Source organism: Oppia nitens, unplaced genomic scaffold (assembly GCF_028296485.1).
Source record: "Oppia nitens isolate AA-2021 unplaced genomic scaffold, nextdenovo-longstitch-racon4-pilon3 scaffold2_pilon_pilon_pilon, whole genome shotgun sequence".
Classification (NCBI taxonomy): domain Eukaryota; kingdom Metazoa; phylum Arthropoda; class Arachnida; order Sarcoptiformes; family Oppiidae; genus Oppia; species Oppia nitens.
In genome coordinates this window covers 3,087,645-3,109,801 of record NW_026533210.1, presented here as the reverse complement: position 1 = coordinate 3,109,801, position 22,157 = coordinate 3,087,645, and the positions used below count along the sequence as shown (strand labels likewise).

At 24.0% G+C, this 22,157-nt stretch overlaps 1 protein-coding gene across 2 annotated transcripts; it reads right to left on the bottom strand.

Moving 5' to 3' along the window:
* Positions 1 to 4,730: 4,730 nt before the first annotated feature.
* On the bottom strand, positions 4,731 to 21,177 carry LOC128955296 (substance-P receptor-like). 2 transcript variants are annotated; one of them, XM_054300955.1, is made up of 5 exons: positions 20,689 to 21,177; positions 6,916 to 7,276; positions 6,501 to 6,687; positions 5,471 to 5,511; positions 4,731 to 5,232 (listed from the first exon to the last, which is right to left on the bottom strand). In XM_054300955.1, exons 1-5 carry the CDS (start codon positions 21,102 to 21,104, stop codon positions 4,978 to 4,980), a joined length of 1,260 nt encoding a protein of 419 aa, XP_054156930.1. In that variant the 5' UTR covers positions 21,105 to 21,177; the 3' UTR covers positions 4,731 to 4,977. The 2 variants fall into 2 exon arrangements, with proteins under 2 accessions (XP_054156930.1, XP_054156931.1); XM_054300956.1 differs by having other exon boundaries at positions 6,925 to 7,276.
* Between the last annotated feature and the right edge of the window lie 980 nt (positions 21,178 to 22,157).

Below are 22,157 nucleotides of genomic sequence, written 5' to 3'. Positions count from 1 at the left end.
TAGGCGCGTCAACTCCGGCTTTATGGCGCGTCAATTGCGGCTATTAGGCGCGTCAACTCCGGCTTTATGGCGCGTCAATTGCGGCTATTAGGCGCGTCAATTGCGGCTATTAGGCGCGTCAACTCCGGCTTTATGGCGCGTCAATTGCGGCTATTAGGCGCGTCAATTACGGCTATTAGGCGCGTCAACTCCGGCTTTATGGCGCGTCAATTGCGGCTATTAGGCGCGTCAACTCCGGCTTTATGGCGCGTCAATTGCGGCTATTAGGCGCGTCAATTGCGGCTATTAGGCGCGTCAACTCCGGCTTTATGGTGCGTCAATTGCGGCTATTAGGCGCGTCAACTCCGGCTTTATGGCGCGTCAATTGCGGCTATTAGGCGCGTCAACTCCGGCTTTATGGCGCGTCAATTGCGGCTATTAGGCGCGTCAACTCCGGCTTTATGGCGCGTCAATTGCGGCTATTAGGCGCGTCAACTCCGGCTTTATGGCGCGTCAATTGCGGCTATTAGGCGCGTCAATTGCGGCTATTAGGCGCGTCAACTCCGGCTTTATGGCGCGTCAATTGCGGCTATTAGGCGCGTCAACTCCGGCTTTATGGCGCGTCAATTGCGGCTATTAGGCGCGTCAACTCCGGCTTTATGGCGCGTCAATTGCGGCTATTAGGCGCGTCAATTGCGGCTATTAGGCGCGTCAACTCCGGCTTTATGGCGCGTCAATTGCGGCTATTAGGCGCGTCAACTCCGGCTTTATGGCGCGTCAATTGCGGCTATTAGGCGCGTCAATTACGGCTATTAGGCGCGTCAACTCCGGCTTTATGGCGCGTCAATTGCGGCTATTAGGCGCGTCAACTCCGGCTTTATGGCGCGTCAATTGCGGCTATTAGGCGCGTCAATTGCGGCTATTAGGCGCGTCAACTCCGGCTTTATGGTGCGTCAATTGCGGCTATTAGGCGCGTCAACTCCGGCTTTATGGCGCGTCAATTGCGGCTATTAGGCGCGTCAATTGCGGCTATTAGGCGCGTCAACTCCGGCTTTATGGCGCGTCAATTGCGGCTATTAGGCGCGTCAACTCCGGCTTTATGGCGCGTCAATTGCGGCTATTAGGCGCGTCAATTGCGGCTATTAGGCGCGTCAACTCCGGCTTTATGGCGCGTCAATTGCGGCTATTAGGCGCGTCAATTGCGGCTATTAGGCGCGTCAACTCCGGCTTTATGGCGCGTCAATTGCGGCTATTAGGCGCGTCAACTCCGGCTTTATGGCGCGTCAATTGCGGCTATTAGGCGCGTCAACTCCGGCTTTATGGCGCGTCAATTGCGGCTATTAGGCGCGTCAACTCCGGCTTTATGGCGCGTCAATTGCGGCTATTAGGCGCGTCAACTCCGGCTTTATGGCGCGTCAATTGCGGCTATTAGGCGCGTCAATTGCGGCTATTAGGCGCGTCAACTCCGGCTTTATGGCGCGTCAATTGCGGCTATTAGGCGCGTCAACTCCGGCTTTATGGCGCGTCAATTGCGGCTATTAGGCGCGTCAACTCCGGCTTTATGGTGCGTCAATTGCGGCTATTAGGCGCGTCAACTCCGGCTTTATGGCGCGTCAATTGCGGCTATTAGGCGCGTCAACTAATGTAGCTATCCTACCGGTGCCCTGTGTCTATAGCAAAATATAGTTACATAGGACCAGTCTACCTGTCCCTAAAACCTACCTGAGCTCAAGAAACATTTAAAATTTCCCGTAAAAATAACATTGCTTTGAATAAAAATTGAAAATTTAACAATACATTTTAGATTTAAATTAAAATATGGTTGTTGCGGAAAGGTGTCATACAAAAATCCGGAGATTAATATCTTAAAATGTTATTTTGATTATACTGTAGCGGAATAATAATAAATTACTTAAAACAATAGTAAATGTACTAAAATTATAAATTTAATTACTTATATAACCTCTCATGTTTTAACTACAGTAATGTTTTAGTGTATTAAATACATAGTTTAATATGAGATATTTATTCCCATAGAAATAACATTAACTGGTTATTTAGTATTATAAAGTATGTGTTTAGTATACCCATAGGAATAGCATTAGCGGCTCATTCACTATTATAAATATGGGTTTAACATTGCCATAGAAATAACATTAGCTATACTTTAACATACAAACATATAAGTTTAGTTTGTGACACATATAGTGTCAGTAAATGCAGTGACGCACTTGCGTTTCAGTGAATACTATGTAACCATTGGTTTAAATATTTTATATACAGGGGTTAACAAGGGTTTTTGTTTCCTATACTTTAACATTAATGAATTAATTAATTTCTATGCACACTTGTGTATTGTATTTTAATGCAAATGAGAATTTGCCTTTAGGTGGTAGTGTGCGACTTATCAAAAATAGGCAGAGTTTGAATTAACCAATAAGAGCAAAGTAGTAGTGTATGCAAAAGTAGTCATCAAATATGAATGCAGAGTTTAACAGTTTGCGCGCGCAGTGGCTTATGCAGCGATCAGACTGCTGAGCTCTAAGTCGAGCGAAATGCTCGACACAAGTTGTCTTACTCCTGAACTGGTCGGTTGCCGTCACTTGACTCTCCGATACACTAGTATAGTGTATCTCATTGTATTAGTTTTAATTTTATATGTGTTATAAATAAAACTCGGTTTTGGTTATAAGTCCCGAGTAAGTCATTTGGGCTTTTGGCCCGTACTTTTTCTCCTCTCTCTCTCTCTTACTTTTTCTCTTCACTTCTTCTACGGGCCCCCTTGCCGTGTCAGTCGCGTGTGTCCCTTTCCCGTGTCCATCACCACCACTACTCAACACATTGGCCGATACAGCACCGCTCAACACTTGAGCCGATACAGCACCGCTCAGCTCATTACCCGATACAGCATCGTTCAGCCCATTGGTCGATACAGCACCGCTCAACTCATAGGCCATCACAGCACCGCTCATCACTTCTGGCTAATCATAGCCATCACCGCTCAACGTCAGAGCTATACTGTGGTCGCAGATGTCCTCAACTACATAGGTGTTGGTGCCGACTCATCTCTAGGACCGACAACACTTTGGTGCCGATAACGTCGAGTCAGCACCGGACACCTTAACCAACCCATCCAACCGTTTCAATATTATACTTTTATTATATTATATATATTTGAAGTAGTTTTTAATTATTTTTTTTAATTTGTCAACACTTTGTATTTAATCTTAAATTTAAATATAATTTTCAAAAAAAACTTGAAAAGTTTTGTTTTCTGAAATCTATACGAGCCTTTTGTGTGTGTGTGTGTGTAGCAATTTTTTTGCGAATTTTGAAATTCTGACTTCAGATTCGGTTAGAGGACTACTAATAATGTATTGAAAAGTTTAATTAAAATTTTGATATCTCTTCGGGAACACAGACAAAATGGTGGCCAAAGTAAAAAAAATTTTAAGAAAAATTTTTTAAAGTATAGATTTGAATAAAGCATCAAAAATAAGAATAAAAAATATACATTAAAATTTTGATATCTCTTCGGGAACATAAAGAAAATGGCGGCCAAAGTAAAAAAAATAGGTAAAAATTTTAACGTTTAGAATTGTAAAGAGTATCAAAAATATGATATAATAAATCAGTATAAAATTTTTTTAAATGGCGGCCAAAGTAAAAAAAAATTTAAGAAATTTTTTTAAAGTATAGATTTGAATAAACCATCAAAAACAAGGATAAAAAATATGCATTAAAATTTTGATATCTACGGGAACATAAAGAATAATTATAAGCGGAAAAAGTATAATTATAGATTATTATTTTGTTATACTAAATCATTTGATACCATACATATACCAATATTTATATTATGTATATTTGACCAGTTTTTAAATTTTTATATGTTATTATATAGCCGCTATAATTATACAAACTAATAGTTTTCAATGTTATTCAAGTTTTTTTTCTGAAAATGCTTTCTAGCATTCTTAACTGGTTTATATTTTTTATTTTATAAATTTAATGTTTAAATCAATTTTTTTATAATTTCTATTTAAGATATCCAGATTAGTATAAACCACTTAAAACCAACTGTATTGTACATTACTCAAAATAATATACATGAGTGACCTGGAATATATTGTTACTATTAAATATAATTAATTAAAATTTAAACAAAACTTATTTTTTTATTTTGTGATTTAAATTTTAGATGAATTGTTTGTTTGTTTTTATTTTTTATCATTTCATTGCAATTGTTTGATACAATTTTTTTTAATACACCACTTACTTACACCTTTACATTTAACATTGATAATAATTTACATAATTTATTTAAAATTTATGTGCATTATATTAGGAAAAAATAAATATTTAACAATTATAATAATCATAATTTAAAATATCAATTACTGTACTTGAAAATGTCAACTAAACGTCACAACATTAAATAAATATATGGATATATAGTTTGATTTAAATCAAAACCCATATTTTTTGTTACAATTTTAAGCTTTTTGTGACAATATTTTCAACAAATAAAAACATTATTCAAAAAAAAGTCACATTTAATAGATAATACATTTTAAATCTTCAATCAAAATTTATAAATATTTCATACATTTACCTACTTTATGTATATATATATATATTATACAAAATATATTACAATATATATATTTTGTATACATATATAAATATATAATGTTTATTGTATAATAAAATATTTACGATATATATAGATATATTAGTTGTATATTTCAATATGTAATGTATATTCGGTATTAAAATATATGACAATCAGAAGTTGTTTTGAGGGCAAACATTGGTTGACAAAAGTGAGAGTACATATGATATATATATTTTACATTATTGTCAATCAAAATGAATTTATTATTGAAAAAATGTCTTAAATCTCTCTCTCTCTCTCTCTCTCTCTCTCTCTCTCTCTCTCTCTCTTTCTCTCTCAATCATCACTCACTCAAACATTCACATCTTTGTACTGAAAAATTACTGAATATATGAATCTCTTGTCTTAGAGTTGCCGTTGAGTTTGTGGCCACAGTTGTTGTCACCGGCGCGCGGATGAGTCCTGATTGAGTTCATAGTGATCAGACTGTTACCCGAACTCGTGTTTTTTGTGGACATCGCAAACACCGACGTCCGATACGAGTGCAGAGAATCACTGCTGCGAAGTGTAGCTCCCCGTCGGGCGCGACCTTTCATCAGTGGACAGCATCTCGAGACCAGTATCTTGAGATCTGTCTTCAAAATTTAGTTTATTGTTAGAAAACTTGATAAACTTGACTGTCATTAAAAATGGTCAGCAATAAAGAAAAACAATTATTGATATCTTTAAATATTTACAAATATTGACAAAACTCTGGGACTATTATTTGGGGCCAACAGTAGTAGTGCTACTAATACTACAGTTTCATAATCAGTGGTCAAATTTAAACTCTTTGTGTCAATCAATCATTTTTTATTTCTGTTAAATACTTACTCTGAAGTTTTCACTCATAAAACAATATATTATTGGGTTTACTGTAAAATAAAATTTTAAAAAAGTATTAATTATTTATTATAAAATTAAAACATAATCTACAATCTATTATATTGTATATAATATTATGCTTTAAATTAAATTATTATTACAAAATGTTCACTGGTTATAATTAAATTAAAATTTTATTATAAATTACTTATATTATAAACGTGTTTTAATTTTCTCTTTACATTATAAGTTCAGTACACAGTGTAGTGTATATAAAATTTAAATTGTAATTGTATGTATTGTTTTGCATACATTACATTATCACTAAACTACCAGTGCACTTATCGATGACCTATTATTAATAGCCAATTAATATTAATATGTATCATATTTTTGTGGGGATTGTATGGGGGGAGACAAACGGTCATCTCATATTTATAAGAGCACACTATAATGAGTGCATACTAAACACCAAAATTGACTTGTTCATATCTAATTATTATAAGTTTTAATATTATCAAATTATTTAAATTAATTAATTTTTAAATTATTAATTTTTCAAAATTAATAGTTTCTATTAAAATACTATACTTTTTCAATTTCATAAATTAAATCAACACATTGTAATTTGATAAAAATAATTTTAACTTACATTTATTCAAGATTTAATTTAAACTTAATAACTTAATATTACAATATAAATAGTAGAAATAAAATTAATGCTTTTGTAAATCACTAAAAAAACACTAATATTATAAATTAAAACAAAATAAAAATAAATTAAGAAACAAATGTTAATAAAAATGTCGAATTTTTCCAATAATAATATGACCCACAAATTCAATTAACTAATTATATTGTTTTTTGTTGTTGCAAACATCTATTTTTATTTTGCTAATTTTTTCTTATTAACTCATTTTATCATTAATATTATAATAAAACTAAATGATAGGGACAAAAACTTTCTAATAATAATAAAACTAAATTTAATTAAATTAATCAAATTATGTAGTACTGTATTGTACTGTATTATAATTACCGAAAGAGTTGGCCATTGAAAACCAATGGGCGCCAATGGTCAGTGCTATGTAGACATTATATCCGGTTTCGGTATCGTATAGACCGACCATCCAATCCCGAGCATAATAAATAAACAAATTGAGAACATGAATGGGAAGCCAACAAACGGCAAATAAAAACACAATTGTCGACAACATTTTGATGACCTATTTATAAATATATTCGTATAAAAATAAATACCAATTGTTTATTTTAAATAATAAAATATAATTTTAAAAAATGTCAAATGTTAACAAATTGAATGAGATGCGAGACAAATAGCAAATAGTTATTATGCAAAAAAAAATAATTTGTAATTATTACTGTAATAAATTGCTTATAATACTAATTTTAATCTAACAAGTATTTTAAAAAAAGGGATAACTTTTGGTAACCTTATTAACCTTAAGTTTGGCGCTATGCTGTGCCTCATCGCGTACCAGATCGGCATTGCCAGGGGTCGTGTGTCTCAACATTTTCAGACCAACCGACCCGTAGGCGAACGTTAATATGAGAATAGGCAGTGCAAAGGTTATGATAAATATGCCTAAAGTGAACGCACGGGCCGTTTCAAGAGTCCACGTTTCCTTACAGTCATAATATGTACTGTTTGCCCATTCAAATGGCTCAGCCATCGAGTTGAAGAAGGATATGGATCCCAGACCTATAGCCAAAAACCATATGATGAGCACTATTACGGTGCCAAACGATTTGGTGAGTCGTGAACTGGCCAATGGGTAGATAATGGCTATGTATCTATTAATTAGATAATATTAATACATTAGGATTAAGTTATGTATATTACAAAATACAGATTAAAGTTAACCTTCAATGTCATAATGTAATAATAATAAAGTGCAAAATTATCAATCTATATATTTGATATATTGATAGATGACTTATAATAATCAATTTATTTTTAAATTAACTATTACTGTATAGTATACTATGAGTTATAGTTAAATAACTAGATTTTGATAAAAATCTATTTTCACTTTATTTACAATTTTTTGTTTGTGTATTATACTTAATAAAAGTTTATAGCGATTAAAAAGAATTTTTTTATATAAATAAAAAAACTAAACAAAAATTGATTTTCTATATTCTTTGGTAAAGTTTAAGCTTAATCTTAACACAAAATATAGATATAATCTTTGAAAACATCGTGTTTTTTACAATTATTTTGTGCCTTACATTTAGTGTGTAAACGGAAAAAACAACTTTTTGAATTTGTTGATAAAATGAGTTAATAAAATACACATTTATATTGCATTAGATTAATATTGATATTTTATTGATAATATATTATATTTAGCATCATTTAAAATAGATAACTCTATTGATTATTATGTTTAAAAGTTAATTTTAATTAATATATTAAATGTTTTTGTAAACACATTTGTTAAAAAATATTATAATACTTACAATTAAATTACAATTTAAAAAAATATATTCAATAATTACATTTGTTTCTTAACATTTATTGTCTTAACATTTGTCTACATAAATAACTAATTATTTATACAAGAGATTCATAATATACTATAGAATATTCTATTAAGTTTAGATAAAAATAGTTTTATAATCAATTCTTTGAATTATTCAAATGTAATTTTAATGCAAATAAAAAAATTAATTCCTTATAAAAATTGTTATCTTATTTTTATTTTTATTTCATTGTCTATTTGCCTAAATTTAAAAGCAAATAATATTTACTTTATTTGCCTTTTAGTTGACTTGAATACTAATACACGATAACATAAGTAGCATTTAATACACACTTCAATAAGTAAAAGACGACATTATATAATGTAATGTCAAATATAATACGATTGGTTTTATCAAAAATTTATTCAGTATTATATATATTCAGTTATTATATATAGTATATATTTATTATATTAAATGATATTACTTACTGTATGTTATGTAAATTTCAAAGATTCTAAGAAAATTTATCAAAAACTTAGGTAAAATAAAATTATATTTTAATTAATGTTTTCAACAATAATTCTTAAATTCTAATGAATTGAAAATATAAAATATTACACAAAATATTTATAATAATGTAATTAAACTTTTAAGTATCTTATTAGAGAATAAATTATTTTATTATAATAATCTTATATATTATTGTAAATTTATACAAAAATATTATGTTTCATTCTTTACAATTAACTAAAGTCTCAATGAATTGTAAATAAAAAAAACTTTTTAATAAATAATAGGAATCTCAAGGTTTGATTTTAGTTATATAATATATAGTTATATAAGTTATGAAAAATAATTGTTAATTTTAAATAATAAATAAATATATATTAAACTGATTGCATTTCAATATTGTTAATTTTATATCAAAACGTTCAAAATGTTTATTTTAAAATAAATGTTTTCAAGAAAATTTCTAATAAAAAAATATTTTTTTAACAGTCTATATCATTTACATTTAATAAAATGTTGCATTAGTATTATTATGTTTATTTTTAAAAAAGTAAAAAAAACAATAATACAATACATTTTGACTATATCCTATAGATTTTACAATATAATGCATATATATATATTAAATTATTTATTGTAACTAAACATATATATTACAAATCTTTATAAAAATAAATGCATTAAATAAAATTAGATTTACTATTTGTACAAGATCATTTTTAAAAATATATTACTCAAACATGACAAATTTTATTTTATATTGTTCAGTACTTTATAAGTCTTTTTATATTAAACTAAAATTGATTATAAAAATAAAATAAAATTTAACACAATATCACAGTTGAGATTTTATTTAATATAAATCAATTTAAAAAGAAAATAATAAATTCTTATTTTTAATTTTATTTGTTGAGATCTTATTTAGCATTTAACTATAAAATTTTATACCTATATATCATTTTAATTACAATATATTGTATTAACATATATATAGGATATTAGGTAAGCAAACATACAGGTATTATACGATATAATATAATACAGTTATAAAAATAATAATTTTATATATTTAAAAATTTATATATTCATATTTATAATTTTAAGTTTTTAGTATTATTATAAATAATACAATATAATGTAACAATAAAATTTTAAGTTATATAATAATTTTGTTATAACATATAATCACTATTATATTTTATATCTAAGATTTAGTTTCTAACTTTTAATAACTAACATATATTAAACAATTTTAATTAAACAAACTAAGTATAACAGAAAATGTTTCATTTATTAAAAATCTTGTATAGTTTGCTTAATTAAAACTTTTAATACTATTGTTAAGTCAAACTAAGAGATTAAAACACACAAACACTTGTGATTTCATTACTTAAGACAATGTCTTAGCCTTAATGAAAACATTTAATGTCAACCAATGTATACTAATTTTAGAAAATAAAACAAATTATTAGTTTCTAGTAAAGCAAATGTGCTGTGAATTTCAAAATTGTGTTTTTCTATATTAAGACATTATTAAGTTTTTCTATATAAAAGAGTTTTTTCAAATTTTTAGATAGTATTGAATTAAAAATATCTAAATTAAAAATAATAAATATATTAATTAGTAAAGAATTATTTTTTAATTTTAAAATTTTATTATATGTAATAATTTTATTAAGTGAAAAACAATTTGTTGCAATTTAAATGCAAATTTTTATTACAAAATTCATAGTAAATCCTATAAGAATATTTGACTTTTAAGCAAAAAAAAACTTATTATTTACAAAATAATGTAATTTAATTGACATTAAAACTTTTAAAATTATGTCAATAGTATATTCACGACATAAGAAACACATTATTGTTAATGACTTTGAATAAGATTGTCATTTTGTAACCATAAATATTAGACAAAAATAAGTTTTAAATAATTATAAATATCAAAATGATTTACAAATTAAGATATTCTTAAATCTAAACACATGTTGTTTAGAAATAGTATTTATAAATAGATTCATAAGATCTTCAAAAAAAATATTTTAAAATAAATTGATTATTACTGTATAATTAATGAGCCGTAAAGTTATGGTATGTTTATTATTAAATAATTTTATAAAAATATTCATCAATAAATTATTGCATGTATATTATTTGACTATTGATATTGGCATTATTTAGTTTAGAAATTTTGCTTTTTTATACAAAATGATAAATGACTGCAATTTATTATATATTTTATTTACTTATAATTTTGTATTTATTAATACAATTTTACTGTATATAATCAAAAATAATTGTTTATTTGTTTTTATATAATGAAACTATTTTAATTGAATATAATTAAATATACAATGAAAAAATACTTAAAATATAAACTAATAAAAACTTTTATTCATAATTAAAACATTAAATTTACTTAACACTAAAGATTCTAACGTTTTTTTAAATTTTAGTTAAGAAACTTTTATGAAGTTTCTACAAAATTAACTGTAAAAATAATTATATTTATAAAAACAAATATATCTATAAATAGTATCAAATATTCAATAGTATCAAAAACATGAGTTTTAATTACAAATTTTTTTAAAAGCATTAAATAAATATATTCATAAACACTGATTTAACTAAATAAACATTTGTTGTAATTAAAATTAATAATTGAGTGACTAATGAATAAAAATAAATTAGTAGTTTATATAATAATATTATTGATAACTAAAACATTTAATTATAGACACAAATTATCTATTTAGTTAAACACAATATTTATATTATTGAACAGATAATAAACATTTTAATTTTCTCAATCAGATTTAAATAATAATAAAATTGAAAAATATTTTATTATCCAGGTTTATTATCTATGTATACAACATAGTATGTATATAACTAAAACATCATAATCTTTAAATTTAGATCAATTTCTGTAATACGAAAATTAATTAATTTTTATTAAAAATATTTCAACAAAATTTACAAATATTAATAATCTTATATTAAAGTATTATAATAAATCAACAAATTTTCGCAACTATTTTATTTTTAAAAAAAAACTTTTATTAATCGCAAAGTTTTTTATAAAAACACGATTTTATTATCGTAAACATTAATTTTATTAGTATTTACTTAAGTTGCCCAATATAATATTAGGATGCAGTTTATATTTTAATGATTAAATAAAAATTTAGACTTAAATAATAATGTGTTGATATGAGTGGAGTTAAATAAACAGTATTTATATTTTTATTATAAATAATTTTAAAAATTACCAAAAAAATTTCAAAACTTTATGTTTAAAATTTAAATTTTTAAAAGTAATACTATTTGATTACACAGACTAACATAAACATACACAACAAATATACCAAACAATTATTTGAGTTTTACACACATAAAAAAGTTATTTATGTAAATATCCTGAGAAAAACATTATTTAGGTATTTTTATAAATAAAAATATGATATTTATAAGTTTAGTATTGCATAATATGAAACCAATAAATTATATCTAAATATAATTTAATTTTCTATTTATACATATTATACGTTACAACAATCACTGTGTTGGCTAATAAAAAATGTAAATATAATTAACATGCAATATCAACATAATCAACAGTTTATTTAAATTGATATTTGATAAAACCAGTATGTTTGTCATTAAAAATACCATAAATACTAAACACATTAATAAATAGCAATAAATAACTAAAAATAAAATTATTTTTAAAAAATTAAGCAAACATTCAGAGCAAATGTTTGCATTCATATTATGAATTTTATAAGTTATGAACTGATTTTGTTTTTTTTCACTATTCGAGTAAATATATAAACTATAAATGTTTGTGTTATATATTAATAGATCTAACATTTCATGTCATCAATTGTCAAACATATTTAGACATATATGAGACCATATTAAAAGACATATTATATACATATAATAAATTTATTATTATTATTATTATTAGTTTATTTATTTATTTATTAGGGAAACTATGATCACAAATATAAAGGACTATAGTATGAGCTTATGTTTATAAACTTAAGTACTGTTGGATTTTATTATAGTCCGGGAAATGGATATTAATTTCTCCATTTACTGTATTTAACGATTAAATACATATATATATAATACAATTAATAGTAACAGTAGTGCTTAGTTAAGTATATTAATTTTTTTGCGAGCTATGAATGATTCAATAAATGAATGACTGAATGTTAACAAATCGTTAAAAAATACAACAACTGGTTAAATGAAAAGCAATAAACTAAGTGAATGTACTCATTAAATGTGAAAATAACAAAAAATATATGTAATATGTATTAGATATAAATATATATTAATATATTTATTTGTGTATATTCTATACATCAAATTGTATCGATAATCTGTTTATCCATTTGGATATATAAACACATATTTACAGTAATTTTCCTTTCCTTTAGTTTTTTTTAATACTTAATAAGTTATACTCAATATATTTGTGGATTTTGTAAAAAAATATAATTATACCAAAAAAAAATACATTAAACTTATCATCAAATAATGTCCATAATATTGTTTTTAGTGTTGTTCACAAAAATGTTGTTTAAAAAACATCATCTTTAATATTATTGAATTTCGATTAGTAATGTTGTATTAAAAGCATTTTTTGCAGACATTATCTTAAATAAAATGTATTTAATTTTTATTTTTTTATATAATTTTGTTTGATAATATATACAGTATAACTTAATATAGTGCATTTAAATAAAATAAGTTTTATTTCTCTAGGAATAAGTTAAAATATAATAAATAAAATATTAATTAAATATATTAATTATTTTTATAATTAATTAACAATTTTGTACAGTTAATTAAAAAAAAAGTTTATTATTATAGTGTATTGATCAATGTTATAATAAAAGCATTTAATAATAAATATAATGTTTATTATTTGCATTAATCTGCTTAGTTAATGTTATTAATACCGTATTATGCTATTTATTATCTATTTTTAATACAACTTTAAATTTTATTCATCATTTAAACAAATATAATTAACCTTTAAGAATAAAATATATAATATAAATCCATAATACAATTATATATTATATAATAATAAATTACAAATAAAAAGTGAGCAATTTTCAGAAAATAAGTTATATAAATTTATATAATCATATAAAAGAGATTAATATTAGCAATTGAATAATGATTATTGAAAATAAGTTTCAAAGTAATGTTTAAATTTATGAACTGTGTATAAGTACACAAACTTTTAGATAAAGTAAATACAATACAACAGTATCTTAAATTTATTACAGATTAATGTTTAATGGTAGACATGAAATCACATTAAATTATAATAATTGTCAATTATTAATTAAATTAATGTATCAAATCTATCTCTCTCTCTCTCTCTCTCTCTCTCTCTCTCTCTCTCTTTTACTCACTCACTCACCCGCTCACTCACTATCATACAGACACACAAAGTACTGTACATATATGTATTGCAACGGTTTTAGCAATTTATTCAAATAAATAAAAAAAATTAATTAGTGGCAGATTATTTTTAGTAAAATACAGTATATAATTTATATATGTGTATAATAGTGGAATGTAATAATAGAAATTAAAGTATAGTCACAATTGTTTAGTGAATTTATATTCAATTTGTTCAAAATGTACATTAATTTTCATTAGTGTCTTATTAAATCATATAACTTTACTTATATTGCATATAACATTACTAAATAATAGTAAATAAAATAGTGAAAATTGTATGATTGCAAAAAAATTAATTATTAACTGCGATAATTTTAAAAATATAGCTTCAAGATAGATTAGTTTGCAAATATAACCAGTTGAGAATGCTAGAAAGCATTTCCATACGAACTCCTAATCCGAATTAAAAATTAAATTAGAAACTAATGCTTAAGTATGACAAGATAAACGCACTATAGTCATGTGGGTTATCAAATGATTCAGTATGACAAAATAAATTCAACCATAGTCATGTGGGGTATCAAATGATTCAGTATGACAAAATAAATTCAACCATAGTCATGTGGGGTATCAAATGATTCAGTATGACAAAATAAATTCAACCATAGTCATGTGGGGTATCAAATGATTCAGTATGACAAAATAAATTCAACCATAGTCATGTGGGGTATCAAATGATTCAGTATGACAAAATAAATTCAACCATAGTCATGTGTGGTATCAAATGATTCAGTATGACAAAGTAAATTCAACCATAGTCATGTGGGGTATCAAATGATTCAGTATGACAAAATATATTCAACCATAATCATATGGGGTATCAAATGACAGTGACTAAATAAGCATTTAATTTTTAATACTTTTGCCGCCATTTTTCATAAAATTAATCCTGATTTATTATACCTTATTTTTGATGTTCTATACAATTCTTAATTTTAAAATTTTTACCTAAATTTTTTTACTTTGACCGCTATTTTTTCTATGTTCCCGAAGAGATATTAAAATTTTAATGCTAATTCCTTATGCTTGTTTTTGATGCTTTATTCAAATCTATAATTAAAAATTTTTACCTAAATTTTTTTTAACTTTGGCCGCCATTTTCTCTGTGTTCCTGAAAAGATATCAAAATTTTAATGCTGATCCCCTATATCTTATTTTTGATGTTTAATCCAAATCTGAAGTCAAAATGTCAAAATTCAATCAAATGCGGAAGGACAGACAGACGGAAGGACATATAGAATTCAGTACGTACTCCTTTCAGGAGTTCGTGAAAATGGCAATATAATTACAAAATAAAATTTATCATTTTACAACAAGTAAACAAAAATGTAAAACTAATCAAAATTTTTATTAATTCAAAGCATTTTTTAAAAAATGCTAATAAAATTATATAAAAATATCTAAAAGTTTTAATTTGAAATATCATAGTTTGGATCTAATATAAATTATAACACAATGCATGAATGATTTTAATAATTTTTACACATTATTGATACTGTAAATTATATTAAAAATAATTTAGCACTTAATGCAAAATTAATATTAAATTGTACTTAATTTTTAAAAATTAATATAATTTAACTAACAGAAAAGTTTTTTAATTTAATTAAATACTTAAAATAATTGAAGAAACAGTACAATATTTCAAGGCATGATTTTGATAAAAATACCGGTAATAAGATATAAATTATACGACAAATTAAGTGTTTTTTTATACATTTGAATTCAAAATCTAGTATAAAGTCATCAATAATCCAATGTCAGGAAAATTGTAAAGAAATGTTATAATAATTATCAAATTAAATAATAAGATAACGCGATATAATTTTTTGTTTGTTAATATCTAACTTATAATATACTACTGTATTATATAAGTATTATTATACAGTATGTTGTGTGCTGTCAGTCAAATCAAAATATATTTATATAATATATCGCTGACATTGACTTTGAGAATAAAAATCAATCACATGTTTAAATATACAATTATTGATACAAAAATAGTTTTTTATGTCACATATTATTTTGTGTATATTATAATAATAAAAATCTTTTATAATTTAGTGTATTGTTATTGTTATTATTACAAAATTTCACTTAATTTTCATTTGTTATTTAAGAATAGATTTTCCTTTTAATTAAATTTTTACAAAAGCTGTTTATTTAATACAAAATATATTTAAACATTAAATAAATTAATATACTTTTGAGGAAACAAAGGAAATCTTATTAAATTATAAGCTAAATGTCTGAATTTTAATGATATTAAAACTTTTTTTGTCTGCAATTGCCGACAAAAATTTATATTATTTATGCATTTTTATAGAAATATAGAAGAAAATAATTTTTAAAAATATATATTGTTATACCAGTATATTATTTGATAAGTTTAGTATAATTTTTAACAGTTAACAGTAGTTATATTTTATTATTATTATTATCAAAATTTATTATAATTTAGTTTTTGGACAATTGAAGTTATTATAAGATTAAAAATCAAAATAAATACTATACATACATTTATTTTTTAAAAACAATTTAAGTTACTCAGTTTAAAATAGTGATAAATTTTAATAATTATATAATAATGTTAATTTTATTTAAAAAAATAACATTTATTTATATTTATTAAACTTTGACTTTTACCCGTTTCTTAACATATCAAATAATTATAGTATAAATCTCTAATACCTTAAAATATTTAATACAAAAATTTTATTGGTTACTTAAAGTTTTTAATAATATCAATAAGTAATACAAATTTGTTTAACCACTTATTTAGTTAATATCTAAATATTTAAGTCTTTACAAAATACAATATTAACGATTGTTTATAAATTATATAATACTGTTATACTGATAGAGATTAAAATTAGCAATTAATTAATTTTTTTTATATAACATAAACTAAAAATGTTTGTTAAGTAAAAATATTATAGTTTCTATTAATAGTTTTAATGATATATCGATTTTAAAAAGAGATTTACTAGAAATTTTTCCTAAAATATTTAAGGAAAAATTTTTAATTAAATAATTTAGATAGTTTTATAAATATATAAAAATATTTTTATTTTTATAAACATATGCTATGCATAAATTATTAGCATTTTATATTTATAAATATTAATTTTCATACAATAATTATTAAATTAGCCAAAACTCAAATATCCAAACTCACAAAACATTAATTTATTTCATTCATTCAACTATTATATAATATAAACCAATCATTTGACCAAAACTAATATTAAAAAATATTATTTAATTAAATATATAATTATCTGATGACTTATTAATTGATAATTATTATACTTAAGTAATATAACAATTTAGATTTTAGTCAAAATAAATTTAGACTATTTTTACTTTTACTTATATGATTTCACTCATATAAATTTGTTCAAATATATTTAGGTATTATGAGATTTAGTGAGAAAATTAAAATATATTTAGAAAATTTTACTTTTGTTTATAACCATTAATGAGATCACAAATTTTCATTAAGCTTTATAAGTCATTATGTAATATAACACTTGATAATAGAAATATAAGCTATAGAGTATAAGATTTTTCCATAATACATTAATATCGTTAAGTTAAATCATTAATCATAAATATATTCATGGTGATAATAGTAATAGTAATAATAATAAAAATAATTAAGGTAAATAAACACCAAAATCAAAATTGACTATAAAATTATAATTTATAATTATTATTATAAACGCAGACCAAAAAATAAAACAAAAATATTATTTTATTATATATAATAGTATGTATTATCTACAAAATTAATTCATAAATACAAAATAGTGAGACAATAAATATTTTTTTTATATAAATATTAATTGAAATTTTCTACAAATCTCTATTAGATAAAACAATTTAATTTGTTTAGACCATGAATATAAAAATAATAATTGACTTATGTACTGTATTAACAACAAAATTAGTTTAAGTAGCTAAATGATTAATTTTTTCCTATCTATTCATTTTACTAGAAATTGAGATAAAATAAATGTTAAACAAAAACAATCTACAGATATTGAATATTATTAATAAAGTATAAGATATTATATATTATGACATATATGTTGGTATTTTTGGTATTTTTAGATTTGATAAAAAATAATATCTTAGCAATAATTGTTTGATATAGATATACAAATACTATTTGATTTTGGTATAGAAAGTTAAATATTAATATATTGGAAACACATTATAGCATAAATGTAGTGTCAATAATATTTATTCATTCACTTCATTCAACAAAAACAAATAATATATATATATATATAATTCAAATACAAAATATATAAATATAAGATATACTGTATAATAAAATGTATAATATATTTATATATATATTAGCTAATCTATTGAGTATCTTATATATTATTACTTAAAACAGCTACTGTATACACAATTGCTATTTATTTTAGTCAGTCAGTTGAGTGGTATTTTGCTATAAAAGTGAAAAAACAATTTATGCCAACTATGTATTGTATTGTATTATATATTATATTTGACTCTTTCATACGGGAAATGTAATCACAAAATAAATATAAAAAATTGTTGTTTGTTAATGTTGGCTAACATTGTTGTTGATAAAAACAAATCATATATTAAGCTTAAGATTTTATATTGAAGATCATTTCATTTACAATACCACACACAAACACACACATAGCATATGTAGAATATATATATATATATAAACTGTATATTTGTTATATAAGTTTATCTAATAACTATACATATAACAAATATATATTATAGTTGTTAAAAAAATAAAAATATATTATAATTTATGAATAGTATATAGCGATAACTAATATATTGATAACTGGGTAAAACTTTTTTTTTTAAATAATAAATATCTAAATAAATTTTCAATAACTAATATTAATACATAGTTTTTAATTCAAATGTTTTTATATCTGTACATCAATATAATTTATTGTAATAATTATATTTTGTTTAGTTTATATAACAAGATTATATTGCAAATATTATATATATATTTATTTATTGATATAAATATAATTATTATTAGATAGTATATATAGATAACAATAAATATCGACTATCTTTTATATTGAATGACATTTTCGTTTAAAACCACTTTTTTGTTATCGGATTCTCAATTCTTTTATTAGAAAATAGTAGAATACAGAATATTCTGTAAATGTATTATTATTTTCTATGAAATAGCTTTTTAAAAATATACTCTTTCGGTGTTGTTTCCTGTATATAGGTTTATACTGTAACTCCCACTTTATCTGTCAAATGTTCTTAAATATTATATTATATGACAGATTAGTCTATTTAGTTATATGATATAGAGTTAAAGTTGTATTTAAATATATAAAAATTTATATAGAAATAATATGAGAGTCAATTTATATAACATTAGTTTAATATGTCATATATTGTAAGATTTCATAACAGTTCAACAATTTTTTTTGATTTCTCATTAAATGGATTTGATATAAATTCAACGTTGATAGCAAATAAATACATTATTTTCATACAGTATTATATTGCATATTATTTTATATTTTTATAACCTCATTTACATGGAAAGTTAGTTGATTAAAATTTATTTTATAATAAATTTGTAATTTTTTATTTATATTATTATTATTATTATTATAATGATATTGTTGACAATAATATTTTAGATAATAATGATAAATATTTACTTACTCTCATCGATAGTTGCTTTATTGTTCAAATTAATTTGTCTATTAATAAATTATTATTATGGCTTCCAATATTTTATACAAATAAAATTGTCAATAAATCGTATATTATTAAATTAATTCAATGTTAATAGAAATAATAAGGTTATTTTTTCAGATATATTAATATATTTGTTAAACAAATAGAGAGAAAACAATTATAAAAATGTGATTTTCATTATTATTGTATATAGATTTTTAACAATGATGTTTATGATGAAACAAACAATTTTATCGTTAAATGTTTTTTTTTATTTATAAAAGCCTTAGGGATCATATAAACTAAAAATGTCAGCAAAAGAGTTATTGATTTAAAAAAATATAAAAGTGTGAATTAGATTTAAAAAAAAAAAATATATTTTATAATTTGAAATAAACAAATTTAAAAGATTTAATTTTAACTAAAAAAAATTAACTAAATATATTTTATTTGAACAAATAATTCTATTTTATTATTGCTTATTATTTTCATCTAATTAAATAAAAATTTATTTAGTTAATGCTTTTAGTATATGTACTTTAGTTGTATTATATTGACATCATATGAGATAAATGAGGACACAATATATATACAGTATAATAATTGTAATTTAAAATATTTTTTTAATTATCTTTGTGTTGTTTAATTTTGAAATTTATTTACTTATATATAAATAAATATATATATTTGATTTTATAAAATATGTGTTTCGTGACTAAAATTTGAACAGAAAACTCTTTTAAAACTGCAATAATAATAATATTTAGAAAATTAGTTATTTAAAAATTCAAAACACTTGCCAATCACATGTGTTATATGTTTATATTGCAGTCAATGCAATACTATGTATACATTAACCCCTCAAAAAACAATTGTAAATTAAACGGTAATTTAATCAAACATACAAAAAAATCAATTTACTGTATGGTGTAATAATTTTTTGTATACATTATACCGTTATAAACAGTTATAAAGTTATATATACTGTATATGCGGTACAGTAGATCACATACCTATCGATGCCAATAGCCGTTAGAGTATAGACTGAGACAAAAACTGAGGCCAATTGCATGAACTGTACGACCGGACAGAATGATGGGTAAAATATCCAACGACCTAACATAAAGTCGGTATACGTGAATGGTATGGAAAATATAGCCATTGTTATGTCAGACAGCGATAGATTCACCAAAAAGATCCGCAACTCTCTTGAGGACCGTTTACCAGCCGTCAGCACCCATATGGCGATGACATTGCCCACCAGTGACAGTGTGGCCGTAAGGGAATAAAGTATGATTAACATGACCTGCCATTTGGGCTCCAGTAGCTCGAGATCTCGTTCTGTCTGTAGTTTACCCGAAGCGGCGCCGTTGCTATTATTGATATAATTGGCGTTAAATGTCAACAACAGTGCGGATACGTTTGACATGTCTTCGCCTGAAAATGTGTTATCAAATAATAATTTTTTGTAAGAGCTTTAATATTGAAGTTTTAACTTTTTAGATAAAATGCTTATAACTTTTATTTCTTGAAAATTATTAGTATTATTATTTGCAGTTAATATTTGAAAGTATAGTTTTTAAACATTTGTTAGTATATATATATTGATATTAAATTATATATATATACTGTATATTATTTGTACTCATATTAAAACATCAAACAAAATATAGCAAAATTTGTCATAATTTTGTTGTAAAAATTGCAAACTTTTTAACATTTTCATCAAAAATATTTCAAAAACATTTCTATTAAATTTGATATTTTTAAAACAAGAATTATATAAATAAAAATTTATTTTACTAAAATTTTAGTAAAAAAATAAACTGAATATTAGTAGTTCACATAAACACTGTCAAATTATTACATATAACTTTTAATTTTGAAATTTATTATTAATTAATTAGTATACTATTTCAAATGTGTTTTCTAAATAATAAAAACACATAGTTTATGCATGTTTGTCAAACATATAAATATTATACAAATTTTATAATAAAAATATTAACTAATTTTGTTTTTTAAAAAAGAGATACAATTTTGATTAAACTAATATCTAATAGTTTACCACATTTTTGTGGACAAAATTTTTTCCACTGTTTTTTTCAATGTATCATCACTTGTGGAAAAATTCGGTCATCACTTGTGTGTGATATTCAATGCAAGAGTCAAACTATTTGACTGCTTCTGAACGGCACTAATGTTGCGCACAGACAGACATGACTTTCCTGCTCTCTCTCTCTCTCTCTCTCTCTCTCTCTCTCTCTCTCTCTCTTCTATCTTTATCTCTCTCTCTCTCTCTCTCTCTCTCTCTCTTTACGATGACTATCCAACACACCTACCAGTGCCACAGAACCAGTTCTCCTCACGCTAACACACACACACTGTATACACTGTATATAAACTTATGGTAGCACTAGTAACACAGTCGACTGTTTATATAATGTTAAATAACTCATAGACTGTTATGCTATTTTATTTT